Source organism: Heliangelus exortis, chromosome 6 (genome assembly GCF_036169615.1).
Source record: "Heliangelus exortis chromosome 6, bHelExo1.hap1, whole genome shotgun sequence".
In the NCBI taxonomy this organism is placed as follows: domain Eukaryota; kingdom Metazoa; phylum Chordata; class Aves; order Apodiformes; family Trochilidae; genus Heliangelus; species Heliangelus exortis.
This window is the reverse complement of record NC_092427.1, coordinates 26,883,653-26,903,667: the sequence shown is the minus strand read 5'-3', so window position 1 is coordinate 26,903,667 and position 20,015 is coordinate 26,883,653. Positions and strand designations below refer to the sequence as shown.

At 36.7% G+C, this 20,015-nt stretch overlaps 1 protein-coding gene across 5 annotated transcripts in view; it reads left to right on the top strand.

The window, feature by feature from the left end:
- Positions 1-20,015, top strand: part of DYNC1I2 (dynein cytoplasmic 1 intermediate chain 2) — a 28,140-nt gene that overhangs the window by 5,015 nt on the left and 3,110 nt on the right. For 3 of the 5 annotated variants that reach the window (XM_071747360.1, XM_071747359.1, XM_071747361.1), the window contains exons 4-14: positions 2,215-2,305; positions 7,380-7,439; positions 8,512-8,627; positions 15,121-15,210; positions 15,466-15,628; positions 15,716-15,815; positions 16,354-16,479; positions 17,386-17,532; positions 17,814-17,927; positions 18,279-18,412; positions 19,419-19,563. In XM_071747360.1, the coding sequence (XP_071603461.1) occupies positions 2,215-2,305; positions 7,380-7,439; positions 8,512-8,627; positions 15,121-15,210; positions 15,466-15,628; positions 15,716-15,815; positions 16,354-16,479; positions 17,386-17,532; positions 17,814-17,927; positions 18,279-18,412; positions 19,419-19,563 (1,286 nt within the window). The remainder of the gene's footprint in view (positions 1-2,214; positions 2,306-7,379; positions 7,440-8,511; positions 8,628-15,120; positions 15,211-15,465; positions 15,629-15,715; positions 15,816-16,353; positions 16,480-17,385; positions 17,533-17,813; positions 17,928-18,278; positions 18,413-19,418; positions 19,564-20,015) is intronic. The other 2 variants (XM_071747363.1, XM_071747362.1) reach the window with 1 other exon arrangement.

Here is a 20,015-nt window from a genome sequence, read left to right as displayed (position 1 = left end):
GTTTTTTTTTTTTTATTAAGTGCAGGAGAGAGTCTCAAAGGAAGTCACTGCACAGGCTTAGAATTGCTCTTTGTGGAAAACTCTTTGAGGTGTTGATGTTAAAACCAGGGCGTGACTCTGTGTCGGTTCATTCTGCACTTAACCACACCCTTCAACACACATAGATTTGCAGGGAATTAATTCTGGTCCCTTTCAGGTATCCAGATCTAGTCTGGATCCTAAATGAAGCTAAAATGTCCTACTTGCTACCCCATGTCTGAGGGACAGGCTCTGTCTACTGGTTGGATTCTGGCCAAGCATGGTCGTCCAGTGGTTGTGCCTGAAGTGTCGCTGACTCGCAGCTTGGTGTGCAGATAGCTTGAGCTCATGTTGTCAGTGTAGGTGCATAGCCTAGGACTGGATTCCTTCATAGAATATTGTGTTAAAAATTCCGAAGGCAATTACTGTCCTGTTAACTGCCAGAAGTAGATCTCTTGGGGAGACAGAACCTTAGCAATGTAATTGTGCTTTTGATACATACCATACATGATATATAAGAAGCCTTATGTGACTGAATCAAAACATAGAACAATACAAATGGGGTATTGTAGTTCCATCGTCTTCTGGGGTTGGTGGAATTTTACTTGGTCTTTTAATAAGACTGTTGGTCATGAAATAGTTTTCCCATTACGAATGGGACTTTCTTGAAAACAGTTTGCCCCACGAGAGGGCACTGCAGCATTAGAACTAAGCTACTGAATTCTTTTGTAAGCAGTTCTAGCTTACTGCTCCATAGGCTGCAGTAACACTGATAGACTTTTCTAAATGGTAACAAGATAGGTTTCCAATGCCACCTCTTTAGATAAGAAAGGGTGACATTAAAATGTCATAGTTTCTGATAACGCACAAAAATAATGTAGAAATACAAAGGCCTGTGGGCATTTCCTTTAGTAGATGGCAATGAGTTAAATACTATATATACTCATAAATACATCCATATTTATGTAGCTATCTATGTATGAATTTATTAGTAATAACTAGATCTCTGAAATTCACTCCTGTATGAGGAATGAATTTTTAATATATTGAAGTATTCACTGTAATTTTGTAAATTTTGAGGTAGAATTTTTGTCAACCAGAGTCATAGCTCTGTTTTACATTGGAAACATTCTTCAGAACACACAATATATTTGTGATTTCAGGAAATTCTCTACAAATTCTAAATTGAGAACTTTCCTTTGCCTGACCCCTGACAGAGTGGATACCAGATTGTATATATGACTTGTGTTCAGTTGGTTAAAGGTTCTTTTTAAGGGTTGGTAAGGAGTTAATGTGTTCTATGAATCTTTTGCATATTGCCCAAAAATGAAGCATGTAAGGACTTTCAACACATACCCTGATTCTTAAGCATAAACCTGTTTCATTTAAAAATTAGTTTCGCTGTTTCTAAAAGTAAAAGGTGAAAGAAATATCAAAGTAGCTTTGTGTTTGTATCAGATTGCATGATATCATTCACTATTATGTATCAGTTCCAAAAAACGTGTTGCTTTTAAAACAGTAACTGCAGTCTTCATTTACATGCTGAAAATGAACTGACTTTTAAGAAAAGGTTTCAGTAGACTAGACTGTTTGTCATTTGGAAAGAAAACATGAAGAACAAAAAACAAATCCCAACCAACCAAAAAAAACCCCAAAAAACCAAAAAAAACCTAACCAACCAAAAAAAAGCCAAAACCAAACAACAGTAAGCTGTATGACAGCCACTTTTTTGTTCCATGCTTCAGTCATAATATATTTTTGAAACAAATTTACCAGCTGAATGCATTCAGTGTCTAATTTTTAAGAAACTGATTTCACAGCTATATTAACAACTATCCTCCTTTTATGTTTAAGCAACATGATTTAGTGGAAATTACCCTTTGAAAATTGCTGCCATCATTTGTCAGAAGTTCAGTTTTAAAATTTTTTTCAATTCATTTTCTCTTTAATGTCTTTCCCTCCATGTCTTTCTGTAAGCTCCAGATGCATAAAAGCCAAACAATTGCATGAAAGTCCAGCATGAATTGTTAACATTGTCTTTTCCCCTCTCTTTCTACTGTTCATTTTCATCCATGTATTTTTTTGTTTGCCATCACTTTTTTTTTTTTAATACATGTTAAATTAATTTGAAAACATCCTAAGCTGTGCAACCTCTGCGAGTAGTAACAGCGGATACCTGTCTGTTTCACTATTTAGTCCCACCTCCTACCTCTCCGTCTTCCAAATCCGTGAGTACTCCAAGTGAGGCTGGAAGCCAGGACTCTGGTGATGGTGCTGTTGGATCAAGGTATGTCATTTTCCTTGTCATACTCCTTTGCTTAATACTTGTATGCTGAACAATTATTAATCTTCCGAAGAAAACAGTTTAATCAGCTATAATATAATAGTACAGGGTTACAGTGTTACTGAATCTTTGTGCAGGGACTGTTTTATAGAAGTACCTTACTTTAAAATTTGAACTGCAATTACACTTCCTAATTTGAGATTGCCAAGATGGACCTGCTTAAACTTCCAAGTTAAGTTTTATAGTAATATTCTTGTAAGCATGAATGCCTTGAGCAAGAGAACTGGAATAATCCAACTTTCATGTTTTTTCTAAACCAGAGTATTATGGATAATAGGATGTTACCTTTTCCCCTCTAATTTGATAAGAGATACTATCTATAAACTTTGCCTTGTTTCTAATTTTAATTTTTTTTTCCTTGCTCAAAGCACTATTTCTCATTATTTCACTCTGCAGCCATCCCTATAACACAACTATACCACTCACAATCTCTCATTTGGCCAAAACGTAGCACTATGTTAGTACAGCCACAGTTTCCTTTCAGTTCCAATATCTGCTGTATGTATTTCACCATTTTTTTTTTCCTGCATGACAGTTTGAGGAATACTGCTCTAAAGAGAGTCACATAAATATTTGTGTTAAAGTAGGAATTCAGAGTGGAAATATAGAATCATAGCATGGTTTGGAAGGGACCTTTTAAAATCATATAGTTCCAACCCCCCTGCCATGGACAGGGACACTTTTCACTAAATGAGGTTGCTCAACGTCCCATCCAACCTGGCCTTGAACACTTCCAGGGAGGAGGCATCCACAGCATCCCTGGGCAAGCTGTTCCAGTGCCTTACCACCCTCACAGGAAAGATTTTTTTCCAATGTCTGACCTAAATCTCCTCTCTTCAAGTTTAAACCCATTGACTACACACCTGAGCAAAAAGCCTGACCCCAGTTTTTTTCTTGACTGCCTTAAGATATTGGAAAGCCACTATAAGGTCACTTCAGAGCCTACTCTTCTCCAGGCTGAACAACCCCAACTTCCACAGCCTGTCTTCATAGGGGTGGTGCTCCAGCCCTCCTGTCATTTTTTATGGTTCTCCTCTGGACACACTCAAGGAGCTCTGTGTCCTTCTTACGTTGAGGACTCCAGGATCGGACACAGCACTCCAGGTGGGGTCTTGCAAGAGCAGAGTAGAGGGGGAGAATTGCCTCCTGCAGCCAGCTATCTATACCTCTTCTGATGCAGTCCAGGACACAACTGGCTTTCTATTAAGCTTCTGGTCCAACAACACCCTCAAGTCCTCCTTACAGTTGCTTGCCCTCAATCCTTTGTCCTCCCAGCCTGTATTCGTGTATAAGAGTGACCTGGATGCAGAACCTTGCACTTGGCTTTCTTGAACTTCATGCAGTTTGCCCAAGCCCATTTCTCGAGCCTGTCCCTTTGGATGCCATCCCTTCCCTCCAGAGTGTTGACTTCACCACACAGTTTGGTGTTGGCAGCAAACTTGCTGAGGGTGCATTTGATTCCATTGTCCATGTCGCTGACAAAGGTGTTAAAACAGCACTGGACCGAGTACTGGCCCTTGAGGAACACCTCTCACACATCTCCATTTGGATGCTGAGCCACTGACCACAACTCTTTGGGTGTGACCATCCAGCCAGTTCCTTATCCAATGAGTGGTCCATCCATCAAATCCATGTTGTTCCAGTTTAGAGATCAGAATGTTGTGTGGGACACTGTCCAATGCTTTGCACAGGTCCAGGTAGATGATGTCTGTTGTTCTGCCTTTGGGTGATATATAATAATAGGAGTGATAAGTAGGAAACACTACTTCCAAAGGCTATTTCTACTGTTTTCCATGCACAGTCTGTGAATAAGAGCAGTATTTGCCTAAGTCATAATGGTAATTTACATTTTCTCAGCAAATTAAATTAATGTTCTTAAAATTTACTGAGTGTGCATTGTGGATGAAATTTAGTTAAACTAAAGTACCTTAAACTATCAACTACCTTTGTGCACATATGAGTAGTTGTTTTGGAGAAAGAAAAAATTTACACTGCTTTGAAACCTCTTTTTTAAAGGCTGCAGTAACATCTTGTATGGGTTTGGGTTATACATCCATAACTCTATACTATCTTAATATGATAATACTACAAGATTTTAATGGATGGAACAAAGGTTGTGAGATGTCTATTTCCAAGTAGCAGCCATTAAATTAAAACAGAGTATATCAGGCAGCAGATAGGAACCCAAACTCTTTATTTTTTTAAAGTGCCCAGGTATGATCTTCTGCATAGCATATTCACTATGTGAACATGGAACAGGATGCATAGGTGATATATCTGTAGTTGAGTGTCATGTTGTGTATTGGGTTTATCTCCTCCTTATAGCTATACTGTGCTCTCCAGTTGTATGTTTCTTAGACATAGGAACATCATGTTGTATGCATGTATTTTCTTATGAAGCCTTGAGAAAACTCTCATCCTAAGCCTTGGTAGTGCCATGGACCTGTAAACTTTAAAACTAAATCTGTTTGTTGACAATTTCCCAGACACAGAAGCAGGAGATTGTGGTCTTGAAGGCATGGAGGTATGAATGTATAGCTAAACTGAAGGCTATATAGAGTCACTCTTAAAAGTTCCCTTGCTTATTTGCTGACCACTGGATAACATTCTCCCCCCACCTCCAGTAAACAGAGATCTGTGTCTTAGTGGATTAGTCCTGGTTTGTGCAGCATTCCTAATGTACACATACCCTTGAACCTGGAAGTTAATGAAAAGTTGGATTGTGTGGTATCCCTTATTGTTATACCTGGCATTTCACAGGTGACTTTCATATCAATATGAGATATGTTAGAAAGTCCAAGTTGGGCTTGCTTAATATTAAAACAAACCCTTTCATACTTGTGTATTATATAGCTTCTTTTTTAGTGGTGTGTGGCCATTTGTTCTCTGGTCATGCTGCAACTATACGAAGATGATCTCCTTTGTTAGTTTAGTCTTCTCTGTGATGCTGAATCTTGCCTGTAACTTTACTTGTTTATTAGTTAATAGAGGAGTGTTCAGAATTGTGTTCCTACTGTTACTTCCATCTGTCTTGCTTTATTTTAATCAGTAAAGAGTTTTGTTTCACAGTTTGACACTGTTTTTTCTTGTCCTCAGTTAAGAATATTAATTCGAGACTGGAAATTAAAACAGTTGCTTCACTTTTATGTTAGGTTGGTGCTTCATGGAATTAGCTTAAATGCAGAAAATACTCTAGAGATCTAGGAAGTGTTAGGAATAAGCCTGGATACAGAGAAGTTTGGGCACATGTGGAAGAATAGGGACTTTTGCTCCCTGAAGCTGGTAGGTGAATACAGTTACCTTAAGGCATTTCAAACATCAGGAAATGAACAGTATTTTACGTCATTGCAACTGAAACAATTGAGGAAAGTTTAAAGAATGCTTTTGAAAGCAGGAAATTGGCCTCAGTAAGGGCTAGATCTTAGGCAGCCACAAAAGTTGGAGCCTTTTCAATTCATATCCCCTACCCGAAGTCCTTCTCAAGTGTTACTGAGAAAGTTGAGATACTGTTTGACAAGCATTGTGTTAATGCAGCATTTCAGATCTGTAGCTAACTCATCCTTTGCAGAAGCAACATGAAGGCTGGGGGATGGTGGTGGTTTTGTTTTGCTTTTAATTTATTTATTTATTTAATGCATGACTGAACAACATTATGGACAATATTTATCTTAGTTTCAGCACCAAATTAAACTCCAAATTTATATGTGTTTGGTCAAGAAAAATAGCAGAGACCTTAAGAATAAGTATTCTCAAAGTAAATAAATTTATGGCAAAAATGACATGGTTTTTAATGCACAAAAGGTATGGTAAGGTTTTAGAGATTTATTTATTATGCTGTTGCTGTGGATTCAATAGCAGTTTTGTAGAATTATTTGCTAAATATGAAGACAGTGCATTTATAATTATTAAACTATAATTCTTTTATTGGATTACCCATATTTGAGTTTCTGAGGCATTGCCTGTACAGTAGTGATATCAACTTTACCTTTAGGAATTCTGTGCCTGCTTTGTAAGAATATTACTGTGTATTGGTTGGAAATGGAAAATTACCTCTTATTGACTTCTAATGGTAAATTATGGCCTATTCTTTAATTTTATTATTTGATATAAAACATGATTAAAAATATATAACAGCCTTTAAGAACTACAGAAAAACTACATGTTCATCTGTTAATCTCTCTTTTAAGTTTGTTCTATAATTCTGACTAAGTCTGATAGCAGACAGTAGGCTAAATGAAAATTTGTGGAAAAAGGATAAAACCGAAAATGAAAGGAGAGGAAAGGGTTTTTTTGTTTGCTTTTTCCCCTTCCTATGGATTTGAAATTAATCTATTCTGTTCGTTATTCCACATGACTATGAAATGTGTGATTAATATAAAGCCCACTATTTCTAAGGGATTTAAGTATCTTAAGTGGAGTTGGCTCTAAATCAGATGGTACTTCTAAGCCCAAGGCAGTGCTTAACCTGTAATTACTGCAGTGTCACATCTTGGAAATTCAAGCTGTTCTGTGTCCCAGTGGATATGCATTTTCGCCCCTCTACCAGAAGGCTTATGTGTTGCCTCATTTCCTTTACCAGTGTGACAGTTTCCTCTGCATATTTACTGCTCTGGGCAAGATTGTGTTACATTGACAAATATGTTTTCATATGACATGAACAAATTTGAACAAAAAGGGATTTGAAGTGCTTAATGGTTCTTGTCAGTATATTTTAATTTGTCTCTCATAAAGGCTACATTTGTTTCCAGATCTTTAACTTCCAATCTTTAAAATAATGAAATTCTTTTCTTTGAGCTCTTAGTTCCACATTTGCTTCTTAACTTTTGTATTTACTGCATGTGTTGTTGCACTGAACATTTGCTGAATTTCCCTTAACTGATGTGACATTGCTTTGTTTCTTGTGAACAATGAAATAACTATAAGCTTACTGTAACTAGCATTCAATAGTGTGTATTTGCTTCACTAATCTCTGGCCTTTTTTGCTAATGCTGCATGATTGTTCAACCTGGGGTATCAGGACGCTGCATTGGGATACTGATCCATCAGTTCTTCAGCTCCACTCTGATTCCGATCTGGGGTATTGCAATAGATTTCTTATATTCTGTCTTTCATGTACTTATGGATAATAAGAGCTTATTCCTCAAGTTGACTGTTCTGCAAATAATAGACTTAGTGCATGTCTAGACTTAGTGCAGTTTGTCTGCAATGGAAAATATTATTTAATATATATAAGATCCTAATTTCTAATAACGAGACTTATTCATGCTTTTCTTTGAGTCTTTCTTTGGCAGAATTAAACTTTAATTTCCTTAAAATAAAAAACTTAGAATAACTATCTAAAAACAGTAAGCTAGCACCTCTAAAAAGGTTTTATCACTTTTATCTCAGGAGTGGGGTGAATAATAACTAAATGTGATATGAAAAAATTGATTTTGGATCATTGCAGTGTTACTGCAAGTATCACTGCAGTACATAATGAAATTAGCTTAAGTTACAATGACCTGAATTAATGTTGCATGGTTTTTTGAAATACATTATCCATTGTAGTTTGATACTGGGTATAGCTGTGTTCATGGGATCTTCCATAAGCTAATGTCAGAAAGCTCAGAGGTTTTCAGTATCGTATTCTAGAGTAATGTATTATGAATAAATCACTTGTCAGCATGTGAGTTTCAGATTAGAGAAGCAGTTTTCAAATTAGAGAAGGCAGTAAGTTTAAAAGGTCAAGGAAGTGCTTTTTCCTTCAGAATAGCCAAGCTGGTTTTAAGCTTTAAAATCCTAGAACCATTGCTGTACAAATATGACTCATGAGCAGATCTGTTCCACTGAAAACAGGGTTATGTCATACATGTAGCAGTACCCTTGTCAACCAAAAAGAGCAAAACATTGATGCTATTCTATAATCCAAATACACATTTTCACATCTTTATTTTTTACAGATGTATAAATAGCTGCTTGTTTTAAATAATAATTATAATAAAATATTAGTTATAAATCATGTGACATCTTCAGAGTGAAGTTTCCATTGGACTTAAGTTTAACTAAGCAGAGTTGTGACATGATGACTTGGGTGTACTTCTAGGGAAAATGTGAAGCAATTCCTTAAGGTAAATATTTTTTTTTCTGATTGCTCTTTTAATTTTGTTTAGGCGTGGACCTGTTAAACTTGGAATGGCCAAAATTACACAAGTTGACTTTCCTCCTCGTGAAATTGTTACATATACAAAGGAGACACAAACACCTGTTATGACTCAGCCAAAGGAAGGTAAATGGTTATCTTACTACTACCCAAGTTTGTTTTTCTTTAATTATAATGCCGACAACTGACCCAGTTAGAACCAGCACTTGTGATCTTAAAACTTAGTAAGGTACAATGAAGGTTGATCTGTAAGACATTTGATATAAATTCTATTATTAAGTTTATATAGGTCTTCCTTAACAGTGTTACTGTCATTCTGCACCATGTTAAACATTACTCATTACTAATAGATGGTATTTTCTCACTCATAGTAAATGTTCAAATCCAATTTAGCTGACAACTGATAAATAGCAGTTTATAATGTCATGCAGTTATGGCATTTAAGAAACCACACATGATTTACTTGAAAGCTGTGTGTCCTTCAGCTAGTTTAGCAATTAAAACCCTCAGGTTTTTAAGAATTTAATTTTTTTATACTTAGAGCTTACAAAAGCTTGTAAGAACTAATTTTTTATTAACCCATGCAGTTTCTCATCTTGGCAATTGAACGTATGCTTTCGTTGAGTCATGACTTGTTTGCTCTATTAGAAAACAAATTTTTCCACAGAAAACATAGTTGGCTAATAAATTTGCATTTCAGTGTTGAAACCCTTTTAGCTGCATTTGAACATAATAATCTTGATCTACTTTTCAGGTAGTTCCACAACAAAATCTATTATTTGTTTAATATTTGAGTCTGTATCAGGTGTAGTGCAGGTGATAAGGAGTGCTCAGTGTAATATGAGTGATACAGAACTGCAATGCAGAATGCAGTCTGATGCCTTGAAGTCACTTTGGCAAGTTTAACTAGATGTAAACAACACTGTCAATGAGTTGAAGCAGGGGGCAAAGAAGAAGGGAAAAGAAAGGACATAAATTGCAACAATACTGTGTCTTGAGAAATTTCTTCTTGTCTCTGGCTACCCTGTACAAGGTATTGGTGCAGCTTTGGAACACAAACCAGATCTTTCAGATGTCACTATTCAGGGAGCCAGAATAACAGAGGATATGCTTTTTCTCTCACTTCATTTCTTTTTTATTCTTCATTTTATTTGTATCCCTGCACAGATAGGTATTTTGAGTTTTGGTGCTTTGATTTCTATGGTGCCCTTACCTCTTTTATTCTCTAATCCTTGAGTTGTTTTTCTTCCAGCTGACAGGTTCATAGAATCTGAAGACAGTCCATAGTTTGTGTGCTTAAAGAGTTTTTTGCTTCTGCTGCTTGCTGTCAGTGAAAATTGCCTGGGATTGTATGATCTTAGTTTCACACTCTGTGGATAGGCTGTAGTTGAGGTTTACTCTAGTAGAGCTCAAAGACAGGTCATCTCTATTTCTGTATTTACTGGAAATAATCTCAATACAGGTGTTGCCTCCTGATCCATTCCACCTTAAAAATAATACTTTTTCTTCCTTGCTATTTTATGTACGTGTACCTCACATAGGTCACTGAAAGAGTGGTCAGGCATTGAAACAGGCTGCCCAGGGAAGTGATGAAGTCACCATCCCTGAAGGGGTTCAACAGAGATGTGGACGTGATGCTTCAGGACACGGTTTAAGTGGCGTGGTGGTGTTGGGTGCTTGATTGGACTTGATGATCTTAGAGGTCTTTTCCAACTTCATGACTTTATGATTCTAAATACTAGGTAGATGAAAACTGGTGTTAAAGTAAACCAGCTGCTAATTGTCATGGAACTATTTATAGAAATGCAAATGAAATGGCAGTTACATAGGGGAGATTTCATGTCCTCAGAGTTGGCCTTTGGAGGTTGCTGGTTTCAGTGTAACAAACAGTTAAAAATTTAAATAATGAGTAGCTTTCACCTGAGCAGTTCTGGCTTTAAAAATGCTAAAGGTCACGCATCTCAGTTGATAGAATAGTCTACATTCAGTAGTGGAAAAATCCAAAACAAAAATTCTGTAGTTAGAGAAGGGAGCCAGACTAAATTCATGTGTTCACGCTTCTATATAGGGCAGACATGTTGCACCATCCTAGACAATATTCAGATTAGAAGTAAACCCCCCCACACACATGCATTTGCAAGGCAGTGTGTGTTTGAGGCTTCTCAGCTGCAGCTGTTTTGAGCCAGTGATCCCCTCCATTTGTAATGAAAGAAGAACCAGTTTGCATGCAGGCCTAGACGCTAGAATTAGAATCTGACCTCAGTGCTAGTGGCACTGTAACCTCTCTATGCTAAGACAGAAAATATCTCTTCTGGAATTCTGACTTTCCCACATTTCTTCACTCCCAACCCTTTTCAGCTTCTTTCTAGGAGACAGCAAAAGCAGTTTCAGTAACAGGGATGGAATTCATGTGTAAACTATGGTCTTAATGTTCAGCAGGTTCCATGTTGGCCACCATGCAGTTTACTGTTATCATTGGTGCTGATTTTTTTTCTTATCTGTACAAGAAGCATTTGGATGATGCTCCCAAGCACATGGTGTGATCCTGGGGGTGCCCTACACAGGGACAGGGGTTGGACTTGATCCACCTTGGAGTTGTTAATCCTAAAAAAGAAAGGCACATAGGGGAGTATGATTCTGCTCACCTGTCACAATTAAGGCTATTCCTGGGCTAACAGGATACTTGTTATTTAGTGCTGCTGTACTATTTTGTCTGTGTGTGCAATCACAACTGACTGCAGGCACTGTTAGTGCATTTACTCCACTCTTTTGAGGAATTATCATTCTGTAAATCTCCCAGAATGGAAATATTAAGCATTTTTATCCTTTTAATTCTGACTTGCATAGAGTAGTAACAGTTGGTAGAAAGGATTGGATTCTATGACAGTGAATGTAGCATTTTTACATTATAATATTTTAGAAAGAAATAATGGACTTTATATACTCTTGTATTATTCTATATATGCCTTAAGTGTACAGTGAAATATGACAAACTTGATATGAAGACATTCAGCTTAACAAAAGCCACCCATTTCACAGATGATTTAACTTTGATTAACCTGCTCTGCAGCAACAGATTACTCAGACAACTGGAACTCACTCTATAGTGTTATTGCTAGGTGGAGCCTAATTTACAGCACTGTTTTTTTTCTGTCTTGCCAAAATACATCACAATTTTTATGTTAATCCAAAGTAAAAATTCGGTGTTGCATTAAACCTGTTTTTAGCATTCAGTTACAAGAAATTTGTCACTATTAAAGTAGCTGCTATTTTTATGCAATCTATACTGCTCAGTTTGTAACCTTACATCCCCTGTTTGCCTCTCAGAAACAGAGTTAATACCTTAGCATATTCTAATTAGTATTAATCAATATATTGATGTGACAGTCTCATTTCCTGTTTTCATGGCCTGGCGAGTTTTCTAGACCATAGCACCCTTTTAAAAATGTATTTGGTTTACTGACAGTTGAAGTGCCAGAGGGTACAGTCAATAATGAGTAGATGAGAGTGAAATTAGTCCTAACACTTTTAAGGTTTGCAGATTTATGACTCGAGATAAATGTAGTACCCCACTGTATCATGGGTTCTTGACTTACCAGGTGCTGAACTTTTTCAGCAATTGTATGTCCAATCTTTCAGAGTTTGGACATTATATTACTGCTATGCAAATTTGTTGCAAGTACCAGCACCTGGTTTATTATTAAATAATTTTAAGCGAAAGAAAGGACAAGAAAAGTAATTAATACCAACATTTTCTATTTCTTTTTTTCAACAACTTCATGCTGCCTTTTTTATTGTAAACTTTGAGAAAGCATCCTAGTTCTAGATAATGAGCTCAAAAATTTGTACTTGTGGGGGTTTTATTTGGTGGTTTGTTCTTGGTTTGGTTTTGTTTTGTCTTGTTTTTCTCCAGATCCCCTAATGAGAAAGTTTGCATACGACTCCACTTTCTTTAGAGTGAAGGTTTTAGATTTATGTAGTTACAGATGAATCACAGTGAGATGACATGTTCCATTTCAAGTCTGATACTTTGAGAATATTAAAATAAGTGCTGTATCCCACATTTAAATGCAGTAATATCAGCTGACTGTACGCAGTGAAAGTACTATGAAGGAATTTAGATCTCTGTATAATATATGCCATTTATGTTTCAAACATAAAAAGGCAGGAGCAATCAACTATATGATCTTTTGAATAAAATATGTAGATTAGAAGGTCACTTAGCACTAAGGGGTTGACCATCTGCATTTGACAAGAATTTGACTCCTGTCACTGAAAATGGTACTTAGAATCAGTGTAGTATGACTAATGGGGGGTTGGGCTGAAATTTCTAATTTGGGATGTTCAAAGCTAGCATAATGTATCCAGGGTGACCCAAAACCAAATTTCTGAATTTGAACGTATCATGTAAATCTGCAAGATTGACTGGCAGGGTGAACAAGAGGGGATTTTAATCCAAGTGGCTGCAATGTGAATATGTGGTTCTGTATTTGTTGTTCCTAAAATCATGTGTGTTAACTCATATTACATTTTTTAATTAATCAATGTTCACACCTAGAGCGTGCCATTCTTTAGAATTGCTACAATTTATACAGTTTTCAGAGTACTGGGCTGCCATACATGTGGATCCATCTAAAAAGGAACAGTGTCTTTCTGTTTCTCTGCGTGATTATTTTGCCCAAAAAAGCTTTCATTTTTTTTAAGTAGCACAAAAGCTGTAATTGGCATGCTTTGTAAGGAAGTGTCAATGTGCAAGAGAGTGGAGATCACTAAGAATTCTTTTACGCGTTCTTTCCCCTTTGCACCACCGCCTCCTCAGCAGGGTCACTGAGATCACTAGCTTTTCTTGAAATGGCCATTTTCACTGGCAGGTGCATTATACCCTGTATTTTCAGATTGTTTTTCCATTCTGAATGTTTGGCAGGTTGATTGCTCTGGCTGCATTGACGGAGAAAGGGCTGACAAATGCGGTTGGGCTGGCTGAAAAGACAGTGATTACTGTTTTCCTTTGTGGCTGATTGAGGCCCTTGAAAGGAAAGATTTTAACCTTCACCATTTGGTTCAAAAATATGAGCATATATTGAAATCATTCATGCCATTTATCCTAGTTCTGTAAACTTGTCAGAACGTAAAAATCGCTCAATTTCAAGTAATGTAGGATTGGCATACGTCATTATCATTTTGATTAAGTTGGAGTTTGTATTATTGTGTGCATTATACAGTGTCATTTAAAGCTTTCTTTCCTGCAGGTACAGTTATATATTTATTGCCTATACTATGGAGTTAGAAAGATTTTCAGACCTCTTTAAACCTATCACTATGTGTGTGGTTTGGCAGCTGGTATGGCCTACAAGCTGTATTTTGTTTGCAGGGTAAAGGCTTGTCTGTAGACCTCCTGGAGCGCTGGTAATTGCACAGGCTTGCCATTGGGGAAAGACATGATTGGAAGCAGTCAGGCAGAAAAATGTTGTGCCATCCCATTGCCACCTCCTAGCAGAGAGACAATCCTAGCAGTACCATCTGGTTGTTGCTATCTAGTCAGCTGGCCTGGCTGCTGGGACCATGGCTTGGCAGCTGGTTCCCATCCCTTGACCACCCTTTTCCCCCCCCTCCCCTTCCTATTTTTTTTGTGTGTGGATTTTTTAAAAACTTTTTTTTTTTTTTTTTTTTTGATAACTGAACATGGGTCAGGGAGATGGCTGCAACAAACAAGCATAGTTAGTCCCTGTTGAATACTGTCTCATTACTTGTGATGAGGCATGCAGCAGACTCCTGCTGCCATTCCCTTATAAACAGATGTCATAGCTATTTAACCAATAAAATAATCTTTTCAGAAGCTTATTCTAGAAAGCAGACAAAGAAAAGCCAGGAAATGCATATTCTACAACACCAAGTAATTTAAAGTTATTCTCTGGTTTACGGTATTCAAAGAATAAAATGTAGATAAACAGAAAGTGCTGTAAACCTTGTCAGTATTCCCAAACACTGACATTTTATGTTGTTCATTGTAATTAGGGAAAATACATTTTGCTGTAAAGTTCTCATTGCCAAACATGATACAGATAATGAGACTTGCATTTAGAATGACAGAAAAAATGTAATCTCCTTGCTATTATCTTTAGCAAAATTTGCCTCTGAGAATAGCAACCTGAAAGCTAATGTAAGCCATCTTCATGCCATGTGAAGACCCATTAGATTCTGATGGTTTTGGATCACAAGTAAGCAGCTGCTCTGTAGACTATTTTAGACATTTGATTTTTCTTTATGCTGCAGCATTAATGTGTCAGTATGTTACACAGAACAACCACCTACCACATGGTTTTGTATGGAATCATAAATGCTTGCAAAAGAGACTTCTGCTTTGGATTCTTTAGAATTTCTTCTCTGTCTTCTTTCAGTTTACACAACTACATAATTCAGTGCAACTAAAATCTAGGTGTAGACAGCGTTCCGATGATCTTTTGGTTTGAGGTAATGTTATTCTGGGGACTGCATTTTACAAATACAACCGTTTTAAACTAAACTTTACAATTTTATGTAGCCTTATTTGAGGTTCCTGTGTAATGTAACTGTGACTATTTAGAAATATTAACAGTGTCACCATAATGTTTTTCCCTAGATGAGGAAGATGAAGATGATGTGGTTGCACCAAAACCATTAGTTGAACCTGAGGAAGAAAAAACATTAAAGAAGGAGGAAGAGGAAGAAGGTACAGTTCATCTCAAGACATTGAGTATGCTGTAAAGAAAGGCATCAATCTTGGTTTTTTAACTTTTTATTAAGTTGAAATTATTTTTATTTACATTTTACAGTCAATTAACAAAATATAAAATGTGAAAATGTATTTTAAATCTATGCACATTAGGAACAAATTTTCTAACATGATAAATACTCTGTTTTTCTTTCTTGGAAAGAATTGGTGTAAGTCTGCAGCCCAGAGAACGTATTTATAATTCTTTTCCAGCTGCCCCTCATGAACTTACTGAAGAGGAAAAACAACAGATTTTGCATTCTGAAGAGTTTTTAAGTTTTTTTGACCACTCCACAAGGATTGTTGAAAGAGCCCTTTCTGAGCAAATCAACATTTTCTTTGACTACAGTGGAAGAGACTTAGAAGACAAAGAAGGGTAATGTGAATGTTGAATACTGTGGGTTTGCAATATTTGTAATTCAAAAAGTGATCTAAGATTAATATCTGCTAATTGCCTTTATAGAGAGATTCAAGCAGGAGCAAAACTGTCCTTAAATAGGCAGTTTTTTGATGAACGTTGGTCAAAGCATCGTGTTGTCAGTTGTTTGGACTGGTCATCTCAGGTAAAAAAAAATAATGCTTACATTAAGCAGTAACCTTTGTAAATTCTAGTTCTATGCATTTAACCCCTCTATACATACAGTTGTTACAGATTGTATTTCTAAATGTGTTCCTACATGCTCTGGAGTTCAGATAAAGTAAACAGAGCTGTCAGTCCTTTGTGGAAAGTAGCAAGAGGTTTGTATTATAAAGGAAGTCTGGCATATCTGTTGCTTATGGACTACTTTATAGAGGTAACTTTTAGCTTACTAAATAAAGCTTGCTTAAAAGTACTGTTTTTAACACTTAAAAGCAAGTTGTGATGAAAGACAAAATAAGACTAATGTGTACATTAATGCTGTTTTATGAGCTAAGTTGGAAACAATTACATTTTTAACTTAAAATTTCTCATTTATATATGATTTATGTAATGTAAGGTGGCTTTTGGTTTTTGGTGTTATTTTAACCCTATTTTGGTGAAACAACAAAAAGATTCTAGGATTGTCTAGACCATTAGCTAGTAATCTTGCTCACATTGAGTCTTTTTCACTTATTTTACAGTACCCAGAGTTACTTGTAGCCTCTTACAACAACAACGAGGATGCACCTCATGAGCCTGATGGAGTAGCCCTTGTATGGAATATGAAGTACAAGAAAACTACTCCAGAGTATGTCTTTCACTGCCAGGTATGATTTTGTCTCAGGAGGCTAGGGATATGTGTTGATGAACTTGGACAAGTACCTTCTTTATGCTTGTCAACAAAAGATTTAATTGGCTGGCTTTCAAGTTAACCATATGTATTTGCAAACAGATGTTGATAGCTAGAGATTTCAGTTTATAAACATTATGCTGCTTTAGAATTTCTTACATCGTTCAGAATTCAGTCTTAGTTTAGAACTCATTGTTTTTATTTATTTAAAAACCAAAAAAACTTCTTGGTTAATGGCTAAACCACAAAGAAACTTTGTATGTAAGGGGATTGCATGGGACTGTGTACTACTCGAGCTCTTAATTTACTGAATAAAATGAAGATGGCCTGAGGAGATGAAGCAAGGATGAAAACTGGAAACATATGCCATCAGCTGGAGGTTTTCTAATAGTTTTCTGAAAGATTAAAAACATGCAAGTCTCTGCCATTATGCCAAGACTGGGATAGCTGATTTTTTTTCAAAATGCCATAATTCTGAAAAATTACATAGTTGAATCAAAATCTCATGTTGTCGGATTACTGTCAAAGTGCAGATTGCAAAAACAACTTTATTGTATCAAAATGGATTTTCTGAGAAAATTACCAATTAAAATCTTCTGTATTACTGGGTCTTCCCTTGCTAGCAAACTATGCTGGGAGTATTTCAAGTGTATAAGTAGGAAAGAAAAGAGGAGGAAAAATTAATTTTATGAATACAAATTAAAACTAAGACTGGGGGTTCACAGAAGGTTTGTGAACCCTTAGGTAACTGAACAGTGAAATAGTCTTTCTGAATCTAGGCAAAGAATTTAATGTGGTATTTGGTCCCATTTTCTTTAGTTTTGGACATAATGTCGCTGAGTGATAGTTCCTTGTATAATTTTTTTCGTTTTCTTCCTTTCAGTCAGCAGTGATGTCAGCTACATTTGCAAAATTTCATCCCAATCTGGTGGTTGGTGGCACATACTCAGGCCAAATAGTGCTGTGGGATAATCGCAGCAATAAGAGAACCCCAGTGCAGAGAACTCCACTTTCTGCTGCTGCTCACACGGTAGGAGGTGGAATATCTTCAAGGGCTGCTCCCTGTCGAGATGTGTTTAACCCCTAGGAAGCTCTTGTCCAGTGCACCTGATTGATAATGCTTAAACATTTATGTCCATATTTTGCCAATGCTATCACCGAAGAACTGGGCTATTCATAAAAATCAAAGTGTACTGTATTGTGATCAATCTTTCATGCTTTGTTAAACAGTCGTGTGTTTTCCTGTGTATTAAGCTAGAATTGGTTATTACTTGGAAATTCCTTTTTCTGATAGTGCTTTATATTTCTTAGCACCCAGTATACTGCGTAAATGTTGTTGGGACCCAGAATGCTCATAATCTGATCAGTATCTCAACTGATGGGAAAATATGCTCTTGGAGTCTGGACATGCTTTCCCAGCCTCAGGTAAGATGGCTTTAGATGTAATATCTATTCTAGATTAATATATTTTTGAAATTTAATGATTCTAAAAAAGCAGTAACATTTTCCCCATGCACAGATTGATACATCAGGTAGCTTGGTAAGTACTAGATAAAATAATTCTCCATGTGTGGAATCAAATACTGTCTGATGATCCTCTTGTATATTTTTATTGCACTTTTGTCAGCGGTGAACACAATTTTACCAAGAAATAACTTTTTTAGTCCTGCCCAATTCTGTCCAAGTAAAACACGAAGAAATACTTATTGTTGAAAAACTTTGTAGATTTTAATATTTCAAAATTTTTTAAGTGAGTTGCTGGATTTTTCACTACAGGATAGCATGGAGCTGGTTCACAAGCAGTCCAAGGCTGTGGCAGTGACTTGCATGTCGTTTCCTGTTGGAGATGTCAACAACTTTGTTGTTGGCAGTGAGGAAGGCTCAGTGTACACTGCATGTCGTCATGGCAGGTAAATACAAACTTTAATCATTCAAAGGAAATAAGAAGTGAAAGAATGAGTCCCTGCATGCTTTACAATTCTAAAATTATTTAAATTGAGTGTTTACTCCTTTGTCTTGAAAGAGTTCAAAATAACAGAATATGAATTCCAGAGAGCACTTCTTCCTGAGTAAGAGCTGATTAAAACCAGAAGTTGCAGTGTTGAATGGTGCTGTGCTGTGTGCAGTGACAGGGAGCTGTTTGTGCTGATGAGGGCAGCATAGGTCACTGTAGTTTTATTCATTTGAATTGTAGCAGAGCATTCCAAACTTTGTATCGGTTCTACAGATAATTGTACAGTAGCCTCACGCACAAATCTTAAATTGTCTGGCTTTTCTCATGCTGTTCAATCTATTTTGAAATTGTCTGACTGTATCTTATCAATTGCTTTCTTAAATATAATTGAGCGTCCAGGTTTCATCTCAAAAACACATCACTCTTGCTGCACAGCTTTTTGCTTCCAAAATACCCCAAATTGTATCACTTCTGTGTAACATGCTTCCCATCTCTTCCTTCCTCCTTTTTTATCACTCCTGATAGGAGACTATTTGGGATATAGTGTTGCTGGTTTATGTCTGAACTTGGTGTCTGGAAAGTACATGCAGCTTCTCTTGAGGCAGAGGGGATTTTATGCTCATTCCTGAGGACTGGGTTTTGTTCATTGTATGAGTGGAATTTTTAGCTACTGCTTGGAAACCAGTGTAGTTAAATGGGTGGACTGGTACCTGCTGAATGAGTCTCTTCTCCCTGTGGTATCTTTTGGCACTTAAGATTAGCAGAAAATAGATGTCGAAGTTAAAATCCCTATGAAGTCTGATCTTCTGTGATCCAGTCGTAATGAAGCCTTTTGTAGTGGGGTAATATCCATACAAAGCAACAAAGTGTTCTCTTGGCTGTATTTAAATTGCATTTCAGTGCTATCTGCAGATACATGGTTTCCAGATAAATTAACCTTGGTGTTATATATTCTAAAACAGCAAAGCTGGAATCAGTGAGATGTTTGAAGGACACCAGGGACCAATCACAGGTATCAACTGCCATGCAGCAGTTGGGCCTGTAGACTTCTCACATCTTTTTGTCACCTCTTCTTTTGACTGGACAGTAAAGCTTTGGACAACCAAGGTATTTAAATAGTTCAGTGGGATTTTTGTAGTTCTTGACACAAGGTGGTGCTATAATGTAAGCTACTTAAAAAACTTCAATAAACTGAAGTCAAATCGTGTGTAGCTCTCTAGGTTTTAACAGCAGTCCTACAAAGAGGAGGCAGCTGACAAGCAAAACTATGGTTAACAACATCAAGCTTTGCTCTCAGATTGTACAATCATGTGTATACTTCTGATCCATTCTGCTCATCCTTTTGCTGTTAGCAACAATTACAATGCAATCAAATGTAAATCATGTTGTAAAATCAGTTGCTTCATATTCTGCATAAAGCACATGTTTTGCTACAATTTTTTGGAGTATAAAGAGACAGGACCAAAACTGAATGCAGTTAAGCTCCATGAGGCTCACAGTTACCACATGTATCATTGCCACTACCATACTTAACTTTTTTTATGTTAACCTGATGCCCC